This window comes from Anser cygnoides, chromosome 4, assembly GCF_040182565.1.
Source record: "Anser cygnoides isolate HZ-2024a breed goose chromosome 4, Taihu_goose_T2T_genome, whole genome shotgun sequence".
NCBI lineage: Eukaryota > Metazoa > Chordata > Aves > Anseriformes > Anatidae > Anser > Anser cygnoides.
Window position 1 is genome coordinate 484,256 of NC_089876.1, and position 16,919 is coordinate 501,174.

The 16,919-nt window shown below is 71.2% G+C and overlaps 3 protein-coding genes across 7 annotated transcripts; all 3 read right to left on the reverse strand.

Annotated features, from left to right (window-relative positions):
• Positions 1-248: 248 nt before the first annotated feature.
• LOC125180669 (N-acetyltransferase family 8 member 3-like) lies at positions 249-2,825 on the reverse strand. 5 transcript variants are annotated; one of them, XM_066996994.1, is made up of 2 exons: positions 2,681-2,825; positions 249-1,060 (listed from the first exon to the last, which is right to left on the reverse strand). In XM_066996994.1, exon 2 carries the CDS (start codon positions 1,044-1,046, stop codon positions 354-356), a length of 693 nt encoding a protein of 230 aa, XP_066853095.1. In that variant the 5' UTR covers positions 1,047-1,060; positions 2,681-2,825; the 3' UTR covers positions 249-353. The 5 variants fall into 5 exon arrangements, with proteins under 5 accessions (XP_066853095.1, XP_066853092.1, XP_066853093.1 ...); XM_066996991.1 differs by lacking the exon at positions 2,681-2,825 and adding an exon at positions 2,517-2,674; XM_066996992.1 differs by lacking the exon at positions 2,681-2,825 and adding an exon at positions 2,498-2,674.
• Positions 2,826-3,036: 211 nt separating this feature from the next.
• On the reverse strand, positions 3,037-4,900 carry LOC125180668 (probable N-acetyltransferase camello). The gene is made up of 2 exons (XM_066996996.1): positions 4,766-4,900; positions 3,037-4,138 (listed from the first exon to the last, which is right to left on the reverse strand). The coding sequence occupies exons 1-2, from the start codon at positions 4,818-4,820 to the stop codon at positions 3,477-3,479; spliced, it is 717 nt and encodes a 238-aa protein (XP_066853097.1). The 5' UTR covers positions 4,821-4,900; the 3' UTR covers positions 3,037-3,476.
• A 140-nt stretch (positions 4,901-5,040) lies between these two features.
• Positions 5,041-12,893, reverse strand: CPXM1 (carboxypeptidase X, M14 family member 1). Its single transcript, XM_066996995.1, has 14 exons — positions 12,490-12,893; positions 11,123-11,230; positions 10,158-10,267; positions 9,554-9,693; positions 9,399-9,483; positions 8,422-8,572; positions 8,232-8,320; positions 7,996-8,119; positions 7,714-7,910; positions 7,470-7,649; positions 7,073-7,370; positions 6,855-6,994; positions 6,179-6,281; positions 5,041-5,319 (listed from the first exon to the last, which is right to left on the reverse strand). Exons 1-14 carry the CDS (start codon positions 12,836-12,838, stop codon positions 5,054-5,056), a joined length of 2,340 nt encoding a protein of 779 aa, XP_066853096.1. The 5' UTR covers positions 12,839-12,893; the 3' UTR covers positions 5,041-5,053.
• Between the last annotated feature and the right edge of the window lie 4,026 nt (positions 12,894-16,919).

The following is a 16,919-nucleotide window of genomic DNA, read 5'->3' on the forward strand; positions in this document are numbered from 1 at the left end:
ACGGGCAGGAGCTGCGGGGGCTTGCACACACGGGCACACCCCTGTACTCACCCCTGTACACATCCCCATACACACCCCCGTACACATCCCCGTACACATCCCCGTACACATCCCCATACACATCCCCGTACACACCCCCGTACACATCCCCGTACACATCCCCATACACATCCCCGTACACACCCCCGTACACATCCCCGTACACATCCCCATACACATCCCTGTACACACCCCCGTACACTCGTGCACCACGTCCCACAGGTCTCTGTTTATTTCTCAGTGCTCTAGGAGCGAGAAAAGCCCCCGGGCGCCCGGCCTGCTGCGACCTCCCGGTGCCGGTGCCACAGCGGCGCCTAGCGCGGCGGGGCCGGGGACAGAGGGCGGCCGGGCAGGTCGCAGCGGTAGTGGAAGATCTGGAAGCAGAGGAGGCTGGCGAGCAGCGAGGGGCTGGAGGTGCCCACCTTCCTGAAGCCCTGGCCCTCGTAGAGCCGCTGGGCCACCACCTGCACCACGGAGGTGTAGAGCACGACCGCCCCGTAGCCCCGCGCCTGGGCGAAGCGCAGCACCTCCCCGCAGAGCGCTTTGGAGATGCCCCGGCCCCGGTAGTCCTTGCTGACCGACATGCGCTTCAGCTCCAGGGCCACCCCTCTCTGGGACGGGTCCTGCGGCGGTGCCACGGCCACCATGCCCACCACGGCCCCCCCGGCCTCCGCCACCCAGAAGCAGGAGTCGGGCGCCCGCATGTAGGTGGCGCGGATGTCGAGGAGGTCGGTGTGCAGCGCCTGGTGCACGTAGGACGTGCTGAAGGAGCGGAGCAGGGGCCAGGCGGCCGCCAGTGCCAGCGCCGCGGCCCCCAGCGCCAGCAGCCAGCAGCCGGCGGCCGCCCGCACCACGGTGAAGAGGGTGAGCAGCGCCAGCTGCATCCGCGCCGAGCGCAGCGCGTGCCGGTACACGGCCGGCCCGTGCTCAATGATGCCACGGGCAAAGAGGGACCGCACGGTGTCGTAGTCCTGGTCCCGGTACTGCCGGATGCGGTAGGGCGCCATCGCTCTGCTGGCACCTGCGGTGCGGTACGGGGTGTCACGGCAGTGCCTGGCTCGTGCAGCCGTGAGCACACCCGGCCATCCCTAGACCCCACAGTCGGTGAGTGGGCAGGACTCGCTGCACGGGCACCACGACATCTCTTATCGGCTGAGCACCAGCCTGTGGTCCGCATTGCCCTGTCAGTGTGATTGCCCTCCTCCCACAGAACTAGCACCTGCACTAGCTCTACCTGGGACGGGCACCCTGGGCCCCCGTCCTGCTGGTCCCTCGTGGGGTTTTGCTCTGCTCCCCTCACCTTGAGCACTTTGAGCAGCGCCAGCCCAGGGCTGTGATGGGGCTGGATTTGCATGGGGGTCCCTCTGCAAGCAATGGGCAGGGGGGCTCCCCATCTCTGTTCCTGATGAGATCACGGAGATGCTCATACTGCCAACCCCAGGCTGTGGTGAGCATATCCTGAGGGCCCCGAAGCCCTCGAGATTGCAGGGCTGGGATGAGGGGACGAGCAGGACTTCCCCAGCAGCACAGCCCCTTCCTGCCCCCCTGGCTCCCCAAGCAGCCCCAGCACTCACTGGGCTGCCAGCAGTGGTTCCAGCTCCCCCCGATCAGCGGCAGAGCAAAACCTGGGCAGCCGCCCCGCACCTTGCAGCCCGCCCTCTGCCCTTGTGCCACAAGGAGCTGGCAGCGAAAGCAAGGGGCAAAGTTTGTGCCTGTGCAGGGCGCTGAGCTGCCCTGGTGAGGGGACCCCAGGCAGAGAGGGGCTGGGGAAGGGGCTGGGGCCTTGGGGATGCTGCAGCCCCCCGGGGGCTGTGCTGGCCTTGTTGCTGGGGTGCCACTTGGCCCCATCCAGCTCCGTTAGGGATGTGGCACCGTGCACCCCACCGGTGGGCTCCCGGGCCCCCACCCGCTGCTGCCAGCCCTGCAGGCCCTCTGCGCACACCGTGCCGCCCCCCAGCCCCAGGGACACGGGCACGCAGCCCCCCCACGGGGCGCACTTTGCGTTGCGCAGCTCCAGCTCCCCCCCCCCCGGCTTCCCCTTTCCGCCCTTGCCGCTTCCCTCTCCTCCCTTCTCCCCTTCCCTGCTCCCTTCTCCCTGCTCCATCTCCCTGCTCCCTGTCCCCCCCGCCCCCCCTGCCCGCTCCCCCCTTCCCTCTCCCCCCCCCATATCCCCGCTCACCCCCCCGTTTCCCTCTCCCTCCCCCCGTCCCCCTCCCCTTCTCCCCGCTCCATCTCCCCGCTCCATCTCCCCGCTTCCTCCCCTCTCGGCCCCCCCCGCTCCCTCTCCGTCTCCCCCTCCCCCCGTTTCCCCCCCCGCCCCCCCGGTCCCCGCTCCCCCCGGTCCCCCCCCGCTCCCTCTCCCCGTGCCCCCGGTCCCCCCCCTCTCCCTCCGTCCCCGTCCCCCCCCCGCCGCCCGGGCCCGTCCCCGCACACCCACAGCCGCGGCCGTGCCGGTTACCGGCAGGAGCGGCCCTTACCGGGGCCCGGGCCGGGGGCGGCGGCTGCGGGCGGACGGCGAAGGGGAAGGGGCGGCCCCGCCGCTCCGGCTCGCCGGGCCCCGGGAGGAGCCGGCTTCCCCGCGGCGCCTCCGCCGAGGCCGGGACCGGGACCGGGGCCGGGACCGGGGCCGGGCGAAACGCACCCGAGGGCGGCCCCGGGAGGCGCGCGGCGGCGGGAGATGCTCGGGCACGGCGCGGGGATGCGGGGCCTTGGCCCCCCCCGGGGACTTTGCCCACGGGCAGCGCCGGTGCCTTGGGCTCCCTGCCAGCGGCTCCGCGTCCCTCGAGCAAAGGCCGGGGGGCCCGAGGGGCGGCGGGGGCAGCAGCACCCGGGGGCCGGTGCCCTGCTGCGGGGCCGGGGGGGGGGGGGCGGGGGCTGCCCGCAGACCGGGCGCGGCCCCGCGCGGAGCCCTCCCGAGGGGCTGCTGGGGGTCCTTGGGGAGCTGGCAGCCCCCCACCTGCTGCTCCCCCCCCCCCGGCACAAAGACGGGCCGCGGGCAGCGCTGCAGACACTTTTATTTCACTGCCTGCGAGGGGGGCGGCAGGGGCGGCCCCCAGGCACTGCAGGGGGGCAGCAGGACACAGCCACACGGCACCTCCGTGGGGTCCCCGCGCACCCAGGGGACACGGGGGCATCACGCACACACGTACACGCCCCAGGGAAACCCCCCCGGGAGGCTGAGCCCCCAGGGCGGGCTTCTCGGGGTGCAGCAGGGTTGGGACGCTGGGGCCGGCCGCCCCGACCCCCTGCGTGTGTCCCCAGCCAGGCACCGCACGGCACGAGGGTCCCAGCCCCCCGCGCCCCCCGGCCACACGCTCCCTGAGAGGCATCGCTGGTGCGGCTTGGCCAAAAGGCACGAGGCGGGGGGCTCCGCGGGCGCGGCCCAGAGCTTTCAGCACCGCAGGGTCCGTGCACGGGCTCTCCCGGCGCCGCCGGGCTCAGGGCAGGTCGTAGCGGTAGGTGGTGACGGTGCAGTTGGCCAGGCGGCCGTAGGCGGTGGGCAGGAGGTAGTGGCGGTGCCGGTGGAAGCCCAGGCGCTCGTAGAGGGCGCGCGCCTCGTGCTGCAGCATCATGGTGTTGAGCACCACGGCCCGGCAGCCGCGCTGCTGCCGCGCGAAGGCCAGGGCGGTGCGTCCCAGCGCCGCCGCGATGCCCCGGCCCCGGTAGTCCTTGCGCACCGCCATCCGCTTCAGCGCCAGCTCCTCGCCGCCGGCCGGCCGCACGCCCACCGTGCCCACCACCCGCTCATCCGCCTCCGCCACCCAGAAGCGGGCGCCGGGGCTCTCCATGTAGGCGGCCCGGATGTCCCGCAGGTCGTCCCCGAGGCAGCGCTCGATGTAGGTGCTCCAGGCGCAGCCCAGGAGCTGCCTGCCCAGGGCCAGCAGCAGCGTCAGGGCCAGGACGGGCAGCAGCAGGGAGCGGGAGCTGGCGAGCAGCAGGCAGAAGACGCAGCCCAGCACCAGCAGCACCCAGGGCTGCCGCAGCACGTGCAGGCACAGCGCCGGCGCGTACTCGTTCATGCCGGTGGCGAAGACCTCGCGCACCGCCTCGTAGTCCTCGTCGCGGTACGGACGGATCCGGTAGTCCGCCATGGCGCGCCCTGGGGCGGGAGAGGGCGGCTCGGCCCCGGCCAGTGCCCCCAGCCCGGGAAGTGCCCCCAGCCGTGCCCAGCCCGGCCCCCCCTGCCCAGCAGGACCCCAGGACGGGCTCAGGGCGACCCGAGGAGCCCAGGGATGGTGCAGCACCGGCGGGTGCGGGCAGGGAAGCGCCAGCACTGCCCCGTGCCCCAGGGAGCCCCCGCGCCCCTCGGTGCCCTCCATGCCCCTCAGTGCCCCCCGTGCCCTTCAATGCCCCCCGGGCCCCTCGGTGCCCCCCGCACCTCTCAGCATCCCCTGCACCCCCCAGTGCCCCCCACACCCCTCGGTGCCCCCCATATCCCTCAGTGGCCCCTGTGCCCGCTGGTGCCCCCCGTGCCCTTCAGTGCCCCCGCAGCCCTCAGCACCCCCCGCACCTCTCAGTGCCCCCCGTGCCTGTCGGTGCCCCCCGCACCCCCCGGTGCCCCCCGCACCCCCCGGTGCCCCCCGATCTCTCCGTGCCCCCATCTCTCAGCGCCCCCCTCCCCTCCTCGCGCCCACGGACCGGCCCTGGGCGCCCCCCTCGCCCCCCGGCCCCCCCACCCCAGGGACCCCCCCAGCCCTTGCCACCCCCCAGCCCCGCCCCCGCTCACCGCGCCCTCCGCCCGCCGCCGCCGCCTGCCCGCCGCCGCGGCGCTCGCTGCCCATTGGCCGCCGCTATTTCCGCGACCACGCCCCCCCGCCGCCACCAGCCAATGGGCGCCCGGCGGAAGGGCGGCGGGGGCGGGCCCGCGGGGGTCACATGAATGAAGCGTGAGGGCGGGGAGGCGGGCGGGGCCTGCGAGCGGGGGCGGGGCTTCCGTCGGCGGAGGCGCCATTGACCTTCAGGGCAAGGGGCGGGGCAAGGGGCGGGGCGGGGCACGTGGGCGGGGCCTGCCCCGTTACCGCCCCGCCCCCGGCTCGCGGCGCTGGGCCCGGAGCCGGCGGAGGCGGCGGCGGCGGATCCGCAGCGGGAGGTCGGGGGGGGGCCGGGGCGCGGCCCCCGCTCGTCCCCGCGGGCGGCGCCGGGCCAGGCGGAAGCTGCAGGCCGTGGGCACGTTGTCGAACGGGACGCGGCACGGCCGGGTGGCCGCCTCGTAGCCCTCGGCCCGCGCCGTCACCTCGTACTCGCCCGGGTTCAGCAGCCGCCAGTAGTCCCCGTCCGCGGCTGGGGGGGGGGCGTCAGGGACGGGACGGGACGGGACGGGACGGGGACACCCCGGTCCCCAGCCCCTACCGGTCCCCAGCCCCCCCGGTCCCGAAGCCCAGCCCCACGCCCAGCCCTGTCCCTGCTGCCGGCCCCACCCCGTCCCTGTCCCGGTCCCTGTCCCCTCCCCTGTCCCCATCCCATCCCCTTTGCTATTCCCGTCCCCGTCACATCCCATCCACACGCCTGTCCCCATTCCCACCCTCATCCCCCTTCCTGTCCCCATCTCAATTCCTCTTCCACCCCATCCCATCCCATCCCATCCCATCCCCATCCCATCCCATCCCCATCCCATCCCATCCCATCCCATCCCATCCCCATCCCCATCCCCATCCCCATCCCCATCCCTCCCCATCCCATCCCATCCCCATCCCCACCCCACCCCACCCCATCCCATCCCATCCCATCCCATCCCATCCCATCCCATCCCATCCCATCCCATCCCATCCCATCCCCATCCCATCCCCATCCCATCCCATCCCATCCCACCCCATCCCATCCCATCCCCATCCCCATCCCATCCCACCCCATCCCATCCCATCCCACCCCATCCCATCCCATCCCACCCCATCCCATCCCCATCCCACCCCATCCCATCCCATCCCATCCCATCCCATCCCATCCCATCCCATCCCACCCCATCCCATCCCATCCCCATCCCATCCCATCCCACCCCATCCCATCCCATCCCATCCCATCCCATCCCATCCCATCCCATCCCATCCCATCCCCATCCCATCCCACCCCATCCCACCCCATCCCATCCCCTCCCATCCCATCCCCACGTCCCCTCCCCAGCCCTGTCCGTGTCCCCCCGTACCGGTCCGGACGTCGTGGTTGATGCCGTCCACGGAGATGATGGCGTTGGCGATGCCCTGCTCCGTGTCCACGTCCCGCACCACCCCCTTAATGCCGCGGTGCACCTGGGAACCGCGGACCAGGGTGGTGTCAGGGGCATCCCCCACCCCCAGCACAGCGCCCTCAGCTGCACCCAGCGCTTTCCGTACCCCAAACCAGGCTGCGGGGCACGGCACGGCACGGGACACGTCACACATGCCCTGCAGCCAGTGTGCCGGCACACACGAACCCTGAGTAGGGTGTGCACGCTCCCAGCACACACACGTGCACACCCAGCACACGCCCACCAGCAGCACACACACGCATGCCCCAGCATACAAACACCACCAGTGCACGCACACCCCCAGTACGCACACACGCAGCACACCTGTGCACACCGGCAAACACACACGCACCCCTGACACACACGTGTGCACCCCAGCGCACACCCAGTGCACACACACACACACACACACCCAGCGCACACAACCCTGGCGCATGCCCACCACAGCCCCCTGCTGCCCCAGCCCCAGGCCAGTGGCAGATGCCCATTGGGGGAGGGGGGAAGGGGGGTGCAAAGCCTCCGGGGGCATTTGGGGACCCCATGGCCGTGTCCTGCCGCCAGCCCTCAGGGCCGGGGGTGCCACTGGGTCCCGCACCTGCTCCATGTAGAGCAGCAGGGACTCGCGGTTGTTCTCCCACTCGGCCGGCAGCTCGGAGGCGTGCGGGAACTTGTCGCAGGAGAGCTCCACCGTGATCTCGAAGCAGTTGGTGTGCAGGTAGCTGAAGTCGTTCATGCCTGCGTGGGGCGGCGGGGGTGTCAGGGGGGAGCTGCTGCCGCCGTGCCCCCCCGCTGCCCCCCCAGCCCTGCGCTCACTGCCGGGCACCGTGTGCCAGTTGGCCCCGTTGATGATGTTGCCGGAGCGCATGAAGTCGTCATAGTGGCAGAGGCGGCGCTCCTCGCTGGCCATGGCCAGGTTGGAGGTGGCGTAGACGGTGGCCAGCCAGCGGAAGACGCCGTCGTCGGCCGTGGGCGTCAGCTCCTGCGCCTTCCAGTAGGTGCGGGTCATGTCGAAGGGGTAGGTGACCACCAGCTCCCCACCGTGCAGGTTGGCGCTCAGCACGAAGGGGTACCGCTGCATCCAGTCGATCACCGCCCGCGTCTCGGGGGCCACCTGCAGGCACGCTGCGTCAGAGCCGCGCGGGCTGGGGGCGCGCAGCCGGGACCCCCTGCTCCGTCCCCGTCACAGCGCCCGGCTCCGCGGCGCCCTCACCGTGGCGTTCGCGAAGGTGTAGTACTCAGGGATGGGGATGTAGTGGTTGGGGAACTCGTGGGGCACCAGGTCGTTGTCCTCGGCGTCCCACAGCGCCGTGTTGAGGTCGGCGAAGTTGTGGTTGAGGTCGATGCCCTCGTAGGTCCAGCGGCCCATGGCCCAGCCCGACAGCTCGGAGCCCTGCGGGGGACGCGGTCAGCGGGCAGCGGGGCGGGCGCACGGCCCGGCGGGCCCCGGGCCCTACCAGCTTGTAGGCGGTCTCGTAGCCGTCGGGGTTCATGGAGGGCAGGAGGTGGATGCGGGTGTCGGTGACCAGCCGCACCACGCGGGGGTTGCCGCGGCGGAACTCGCGGCACAGGTACTCCATCAGGTTGAGCAGCAGCTCCCGGCCCAGCACCTCGTTGCCGTGCATCCCCGCCACGTAGCGGAACTCGGGCTCGCCTGCGGGCACGGCACCCGGTGGCTGCGGGTCCCCGCTGCGTCCCCCCGGCTCTGCCCCCCTGCCCTGGGGCCGTGGGGCACGTACCCACTTCGTGCTGCCCGGGGTTGTCGGAGATCTCCATGACGTACATCTTGAGGCCCAGGTAGCTCTTCCCGATGCTGTAGACGCGGGTGATGTTGGGGCACTCGTCGTTCACCCGCTTCATCAGCTGGGGAGGGCAAAGCTCTCTGCACTGGGGTCCAGCGCACCCCCAGGGGTGCAGGGACCCCTGGACCGGTTTGGGAGGTCCCCAGGGGTGCAGAACCGCCTGCCCCAGGCACCTTTCTCATCTCCTTGTAGTTGTGATGCCGGAAATCCAGCTTGTCCGTGGGCACGGGGTCGCTGGGCCAGTAGTAGATGTTGTTCGGGTCTGCAGGGAGCCGGGGACCGGTGAGAGAGCGGCGGGGAGCGGGAGCAGCTCAGCCCCCAGCCCGCGGGGGGGACGTCGGGCAGGGGCCGGCGGGCGCCCACCTGGCAGGGGGCAGCCCAGGACCTCCGCCCGCAGGCAGATGGTGCCGTTCTCGAACCAGGTCTGCGGGTTGATGCGGATGTAGCGGGCCACCACCGGCGAGGGCAGCATGTTGAGCACCGGCGTCTCGGGGTCCTTGTTCCCCGGGAAGACCTGGGTGGGAGGCGCAGCCCCTGCGTGCCCCCGTGCCCGAGCGTGGCACCGAGGGGGCAACGCGGGGCTGGGGCAGAGCTGCCGGCTGGGGACCAAAGGGTTACGGGCGTGCGGCCGCCCAGCCCCAGCCTCCCCTGGCCCCCCTCCAGCCCCTAATGAACAGCGGACACGTGGCGCTGGGCTGAGCCCAGCACCGGCACGGAGGGGACCTGATTTGGGACACAGCCACGGGGCCTGGGGCACCCGCACTGCTCTGCCCCCGCCTCACAGTGGGACCCCCGGCACAGGCACCAGGGGTGAGCATGGGGACCCCCAAACTGCTCCTGGCACAGGGACCCCAAAGCTGCTCCTGGCACGAGGGCCCCAAAGCCGCTGCTGGCACAGCCCTGCCCCAGGAGCCCAGCCCTGCTGTGGCAGCCCCCGTTCCTCGCCCATCCCCGCACCCACCCGGGGGGGCTGCCTGCACCCTCCCTGCCCGCACCCCCAAGCGACCACAGCTGCCCAGCTCTCACACGTGCACCCAAGCACCAGGCTGCCGTGTTCGCCTTCGGGCACGCTCTGCCGTGCCATGGGGCCCTGCGCACACCCGCGCGCGTCCCCCCCGTGCTCCCGGCCCCCCCCGGGTGGGCAGCGAGGACAAGCAGCCTTTGTGCGGGAGGGGAAGCGCTGGAGGATGCTCTCCGGGAAGGGAGGCCAAAGGCAACAGCACCGGAGCCCAGCACAGCGCCTGCCCGCGCCGTTAACTCCGCCGAGCCCTCGCTCTGTGCCGGGAGTCAGGGCTGGGCTGGGGTGCAGGGGGGGCTCCGCTCCCCCCCCCGGTGCCTACCGCCTCCTCGGTGCCGTTGCGGCACGGCTGCCACGTGTGCGTGTCGTTGCTGAACTGGACCTTGTAGGAGGTCACCCAGTCGTACCTGCGAGGGGCAGAGGGTCACGGGGGCCCCCAGCCCCCAGCCGCGGGGCCAGCCCTGCCCCGCGCCTTACGTCCAGATGGAGTTGAGCCCCTGCGTGATGACCCCGGTGAAGTTGGTCAGCCGGCGGGCGTCGATCTCCAGCCACTGCTCCTTGTCCTCCTGCCCCGCGCACCAGCCGCCGTCGAAGAAATCCCCATCGTAGAGCCCTGACTGCAGGCGGGAGGGGGTCAGGGTGGGGGGGACACGGGGCCCATCCCGGGCACGGCCCCAGTGGCCCCGCAGGGAGCTGTGCTGGTGCTGCAGCGACAGGGGACAGCTCCGTGCTGACCGGGCGCCTCTCGGCCAGGAGACCAAGCCCTCCTTTAACGGGGCCCTCAGGGGGTCGTGCTGGAGCCCCCCCCCTCTGAGCAAAATGCAGATGAAGCCAGCAGGGCCAAGAGGGGCGATGCCGAGAGCCCTGGTTCCCCTGACACACGTGTGCCATGCACGCCACACACCATGCACACACCATCCACACGCCATGCACGTACCGCATGCCATGCACACGCCATGCAGGTACCATGCAGGTGCCATGCACGCCGCACACGCACCGAGCACACACCACAGACCATGCACTCACCATGCACACATCACCCACACGCCACGCACACGCCACGCACACGCTGCCGTCCTACCTGGATGTTGAGCCGCCCGCGGTGGGCGCCCAGGCCGTAGCGCTTGTCGCTGGAGGCGCGGAGCTGGGAGTCCAGCACGCGCAGGGACTCCAGCCCCAGTGGGGGGCACTCTGGGGGCAGAGCAGAGGGGGCACGGCGTGCTCAGCGACCCCACGCAGGGCAGCTCCCGTGCAGGGGTCCCCCCGGGGCTGCCCCCCATGCCGTGCCCTCCTCTGCCTGCTGGTCCTGTGCACCGGGTCCTCAGGCAGGGCTGGCGTCAGGGCAAACCCCGCTCCCCACAAAGCAAATCCTGCTCCCCACAAAGCAAACCCCAGTGCCTACAAAACAAATCCTGCTCCCCACAAAGCAAACCCCAGTGCCTACAAAACAAATCCTGCTCCCCACAAAGCAAACCCCAGTGCCTACAAAACAAATCCTGCTCCCCACAGAGAAAACCCCACTGCCCGCCATATGGAGGGGCAAGGAAGGAGGCAGAGGCAGGCAGCACCCCTTTGCCGTGCAGACCTGGACACCCGGTGCCCCCCCAGCCCAGGGGTGTCAGCCGGCACCGTGTTGGGGACGTTCTGGGGGTCCAGCCCCTGCTGCCCCCAGGACTTGCAGCACCCGGGGGCGTTGTGCCCCCCCTGTGCTTCCCAGCCCCAAGGGGCACGGCCACATCCCGGCACTGGGGCAGACCCAGGGAGCCCCACCAGTGCCCCCAGCCCCGCTGTGTGATGGGGGGGGGGAGTTGGGTGTGTGTGTGTGTGTGTGATTTGTGTGTGTGTCCCCCCACACGCATGTGTAAGGTGTGTGCACAGCATGCGGGGCTGCTGCTGTGCTGGTGTGCCCATGGTGAGAGCTGTGCCTGCTCTGTGTGCATGCAGCACGGAGCTGTGCTCGGCACGGGGGTGTGCAGCACGTCGGTGTGTGCACACGCGTGTGCCCCCCTGCACAGCGCTGCCCCCCCCCCAGCACCGTGTACGTACGAGGCTCCTGCGGGGCAGCCGGGTCCTTGGCTGGAGCCTTCGGCTTCTTCTTCAGCACCTTTTTCTTCACCACTTTGACCCGCACGACCTTCCTCCTGGGCACGGGGGCTGCGGGCGGGCACAGGGACGGGGGGGGCTCAGGGCCTGGGGGCTGCCGGCCCTCAGGGTGCCCCCACGTTGGGGGGGGCAAAGCTGGCTGGGGCTGGGGGCGCACCCACCCCAATGGCCCCGGGGGGGCCACGAGGAGGGCTCGGGAACTGGGCAACCCCGCGTGACCCCTGGGGAGCACCTGGCATCCATGTGCACACACCCATGTGCGCACACATACAAGCACACACCCATGTGCACACATACATGCACACACCCATGTGCACACATACATGCACACACCCATGTGCACAAACACACATGCACACACCCATGTGCACACACACACATGCACACACCCATGTGCACACACATGCAAGCACCCGAATGCACACCCCCGTCCCTCTGGCTCACAGGGATACCCTGGGGCAGCCCCTCACACACACGACTTCAGCACAGCCCCCAGGTGTGCGCAGCCCCAGCTCACGCACATGAACACGCATGCACACAAGCACATACACACACACACACACACACACACACGCACACCCTGCCCGGGCATCTGCACAGAACTGCAGCGGGACCGGGCACAGGCGGCACCGGGAATGCCGACGCTGCGCCCAGCCGTGCCGGCTGCGTGTGCAGGCAGCGCACAAACACACAAGCACAAACCACAAAGCGCACACACGCGGGCACAAAGCACACACTCCCACACGCCGATACACACAAACCACGCACACACGTCCATGCTCACATGCACACTCACCCATACACACACACTCACACACGTGTGCGCGCACTCACCCCAGTGCACACTTAAATCCCTCCCCTCGCGCACACACACTTGTGTACAAACAGCCCTGCACACAGCCCCGCTTACACCGCCACGCACAGACATGCACAGAGCTGCACACACACAGCCGCACACACACAGCTGCACACACACATACACAGACACACACACAGAGCTGCGCACACACAGCCGCACACACACAGATGCACACACACACTAACGCACACAGATGCACACGAACACACACACGCATACATGCAGACACACACACACCAACACATGCACACGCACGTACAAGCACACACACACACGCTCACACACACGTACATGCTCACAAGTAAACACACACACGTATATGCACACTCGTGCACGCACACATGTAAAAGCAGACACACGCACATGCACACCCACATGTAACCCCCCCCCACACACACACCCACATCCCCACGCCCCCCCCTCACCCCCTCGCCCCCCCCCCGGCTCCTACCTTTGGCCCCGGCCCCCCCCTTCAGCGTCCCGCGCTCGGGGGGCTGGGGGCTGGCGGGGGTCGCGCTGCCCGGCCCCCCCCGCGCCGTGCCCCTCGGGGGGGTCGCGGCCGGGCCTTTCGGGGTCCCCCCCGTCGCGGCGCCCCTCGGGGGGGTCGCGGCGCTGCTCGTCGTTGGCCCCCCCGTCCCGGCGCCTCTGGGGGGCGCCGCCGTGGAGCCCCGGGAGCCCCCCACCCCCGCGGCCCCGGGCCTCAGAGCGCCGTCGGGGGGCGCCGTCTGGGCGGGGGGCGCGGGGGGGGCGGCGGCCAGCAGCGGCAGCAGGAGCAGCACCGGGAGCCGCAGCCCCGGCATGGCCGCGACGGGACGGGACGGGACGGGACGGGGCGGGCAGCGGAGCCGAGCCGAGCCGAGCCGAGCGCAGCGGCCGCCCCCGCCCTCCCCCGCCCCTCGCCGCCCCCCCGGCCCCTTCCCGGCCCCGTCCCCGCCCCCGGGCCCTCCTCGCCCCCCGCCGCCCGCTGCTCTCGCCGGGGCCGGGGGCACCCCCCGGGAGCGGGCTGGGGGCTGCCCCCGGCAGCGGGGGGCTCGGGGGCACCCCGGCTCTGCTCGCCCCCAGCCGGGCTCTGCGCCCCCCGGGGTCCCCGGTGCTGGGGGTGCCGGGGGGGGGCTCCCGAGCCCTTGCTCCCGCCCGCGTCTCCCGCCCCCAGCACCCAGCACCCAGCACCCAGCCCCGCCGGCCCGGCCCGGCCCCAGCCCGGTGGTGCTGCAGGGGAGCCCCCGGCCCCTCGTGCAGGCGGGGGCTGCTCAGCACCGCCAGGATCCGGCCCCGGGGGGACGCCGCTCGAAGCCGGACGGGATGCGGCCGCTGCTCGCTGGCCCCGGTCCCGCAGGAAATCTGCGGTCGGGTCCTCCACGTCGGCAGCGATGTGCGGGGACCAGCGGGGCAGCCCGGGGTGCCCGGCACGGGGAGCTGCGGGGGCCCCCCGGTCCCTGGGGCTGCCGCCTGCCCCCAGGGCTGCCCGCACCCGGTTCTGGCAGCAAAGGGTGCCCCCATCTCTCCTTGGCTGATCCCGGAGTGCTCGCACATCGGGTATTGTTGCCGCCCTTGCAGGAATGTTTCAGCTCTGATTACACAGCAGTTTTGGGCACAAAACCCTCCCAGACTGGAACAATCCGCTCGGCCTGTTCCCTGCTTCTTACCCGTGTTCGCTGTTCTTCAGCCGCTCTCCCACTGTCCCCAGCCCTCCTGGGGCCACTGGGTGCCCCTCGTGCTAGGTGGGTGCACTGGGTGCCCCGTGGGCACCCCGTTCTGCTCCCCACACCCCATCTGCCCAAAGGGAGACCCTGAGCACTCCCCAGCCAAACCTGACCATGGAGCCGTGGCCGGCTCTGCGCAGCCGTGCACAGCACTTTCCAAGAGCAAGGCATGGCTGTGGGGGCTCCAGGAGACCCCCACCATTGCTCGCAGCAGCAGCCGGTGCCACCGGCTGAGCCCGGGCACCCGCGAGGCCCCACGAGCTGCTAGCATGGAGCTGAGCCCAGCCGGGGCTTCGCAGCCAGATTCTGGCAGAGCGCAGGCACTGAGCGGCGCTGCCCTGGGGCTGCGAGTGCACCGCGACCCAGCCCCGGCCCTCACCGGCAGCGGGGGGCAGTGGGAAGCAGGGAGGGATGTCCCCCCAGCCTCTGGCCGGGGGCACAGGGACCCCCAGGAGAGCCAGAGCCGAGCCCCAGGGACGCGATGCCCGCAGCACCCTGCGCACCTGGCACAGCAGGAGCAGGGCGGCTGCGGTGCTTGTGCCAGCACCGAGGCAGCTCTGAGCACCCTGCCCTGCCCCGGCCATGTCCCTGCCGCAGGATCCAACCTGCAGGGAAATGCGAGGTGCTGGAGCTGCTTCCAGGCCCCGCGGTGTCCGGGGGAGCCCAGCCCTCACACATCGGGGGGATCCCGGCTGGGGCGCAGGGAGGGGAACTGGGCACCTGCGGCAGGATGATGCCCATGGGCTGGGGCAGGCGGGTGCAGGTGGGAGGCAGCGGGGGCCGTGCAGTGCTGGTACCTGCCTGCTGGCACGGCCCTGCTGCCCCTGCACAAGCCCTTGTGCGGGCTGGGGGAGGTGGGGCCTCCCCTGGGCTGTGGCCAGACCCTTCCCCAGCCCTCTGCAGCTACAGGAGCCGGAGCTCTGCTGTGATGTCTCACCGCAGCCCTGTCCTCTTTCCCTGTGCCCTGCGCGGAGCTCTGGCACACCTCGGCCCCCTGTCCTGCTCTGAGCAGCGTCCTGCGAAAAGCCGTGCCGCTGCTGGCACCGACGCCAGCCTGCCATGACCTCATTTTCCACCCCAAAAGGGCCTTCCTGGGCCTGACCTTCACTTGTGGTTTATTAGTATTTTTACAGCCTCCAGCATCTGGGCTGGGACAAGTGGGAAGGAGGCAGCGGCTGGGCTCTTGCTGGCCACTGGCCACCGGCACCCTTTGGTGGCCGAGAGCAGCTGGGGAGGCTCCGTGTGCCTGGTTGCAGTGGGCAGGGAGCAAAGCCAGCAGGTTGGGGTGCTGCTCCCACCCCCATCCCCTGCTCCCGGTCTCTGTGGCTCTCCTGGAGCCTGCCGCAGCCAACAGATCCAGCCCAGGATTCCCGATCTCTGCTCTCCCTGGATCCCTGGAGGGGTCACTGGACTCGGTGTGGTGCAGGGGGCTGGGAAGTGGCTGCACATTCCTCCTGGGTGGGAGCAGCCCTCTGGGGCTGGGCCAGCACCAAAACGGGTTGTGTTGGCTGAGAGGAGTGGGACGTGGTCCCCCCTGGAGGGGGTCCTCGTGCTCTGCGATGCTGCTCCTTCCCCAGCCCTGGTGAGAGCAGGGTATGGCCGGGAATGCCGTGCGCTCCCCCACACCAGACATCTGGCCTGCAGAACCATGGCTTTATTTCACATCCCGTCCCGGGGCTAGGTCGCAGGAAGGGGTTGCAGGGAGCCGAGGCAGCTCCCGCGGCGTGCCGGAGCGCCCGCATCCCAGCGGCTCCGGGAAGGGCCGGGAGGGGAGGCTGCCTGGGGGCCTGACTCAGCCGCCACGTGATGGGGCTTTCTAGGTTCGCAGCGGGCCTGGCACGGCTCTGCGCTGTCCTGGCTGTGCTGCTGGGACCGGTGCCCGGCCGCGGGGCAGGAGAGGCCGTGCTGGAGCTGGCCCCGCTCCGGGGCTGCCCGCGGCAGCGGTGACCGGAGGCCAAGGCACTCGGCGCAGCGGGCTCCAGCGGTGGATTCCGCCCCAGTCAGCACTTCCAGGGACTTGCTGAATTTCCACATGCAGCTTGGACCGGAGTCAAGGCGTCCGCATCCGCACCGCCGGCCAGCCGCCAGCTCCCTCCCCGGCTGCGGGAGATGCCTTAAAGGCGCCGGGCTGGGGCAGGGGCAGGGGTGCTGCACACCTCGGCTTCATCTCGGATCCGACAGCGCTTCCTTGACCCGCCGGTGCCTGCACTCCTGGGGAGCCTTTGGCTCTCCGTGGGGCTGGAGAGGCCCCGGGGGACCCCAGTAGCAGGGTGCCCCAGGAGGGAGCTTCTCCCCGGGGCACGGATGGCTGTGAGCCCCGGGCTGCCCCGTTGTGCTGCTGCCCCGTGCCCTGGCTCTCTGCCCTGCCCTGCCCGGCCGGGGACCGCAGCCCGTGGCTGAGGTCGGGGCTGCCAGCCAAGGCAAACACTTTGGCAGCCGCTGCTGGCTGCGAGGCTTGTGCCCAAACCGCCCGGCGGTTCCGCGCGCACCCAGGGAGCCCACACGGGTGGCTGAGTGCCCACCTGCAGGAGAGGACTGCCAGCACCAGCCTGGCCCCCTCTGGCCTCATCCCTGTCCCCCAGGCGCTGTCCCACCGCAGGGTGACGGCACCCCACGGGCAGGGGGTGCGGGCAGACCCCCCCTGCCAGCCCCACATCCCCTGTGTGGGCAGGGATGCGGCAGGTGGCTCTGGGTTGGAGTGGGGTCGCTGGGTGTGAGAAGGGGCAAGGGCTCTGTGGGGCTTTGTGGGGCTTTCTGGCTGCTTGGGGCTGTGCCCTGTCCCCAGCAGCCACCTCTGCACCATGCTGATGCCAGAGCCCTCCTCTGGTGGCCGCTCCAGAGAGGCTCCATGCAGGAACAAGGGGGGCTGGCAGCAGCCCTGTGCCCATCCCAGGGGTCCCAGCACAGCCCCCAGCCCCAAGGGAGGCCATGCTCCGGGGCTGTCCCCTCCCTGGAGATGGTGTCACCCCACAAGCCCCGGTTGTGACATCGCCCTCCTCACTGGCACAGCCGGGACTTGGTGGTGCTGAGCCGTGGGTACGTGGTGGGCCAGAGGAGCTGTGCCGGGACCCCGACGGGAGCAGAGTTAATGTGTGCCAGCCCCGAGCAGGGCGAGGGGTGCGGGGGGACCCTGGGTGCTGGGCTCTGTGCGGGAGCACCCCCGGAGGGCTCCCGCCTG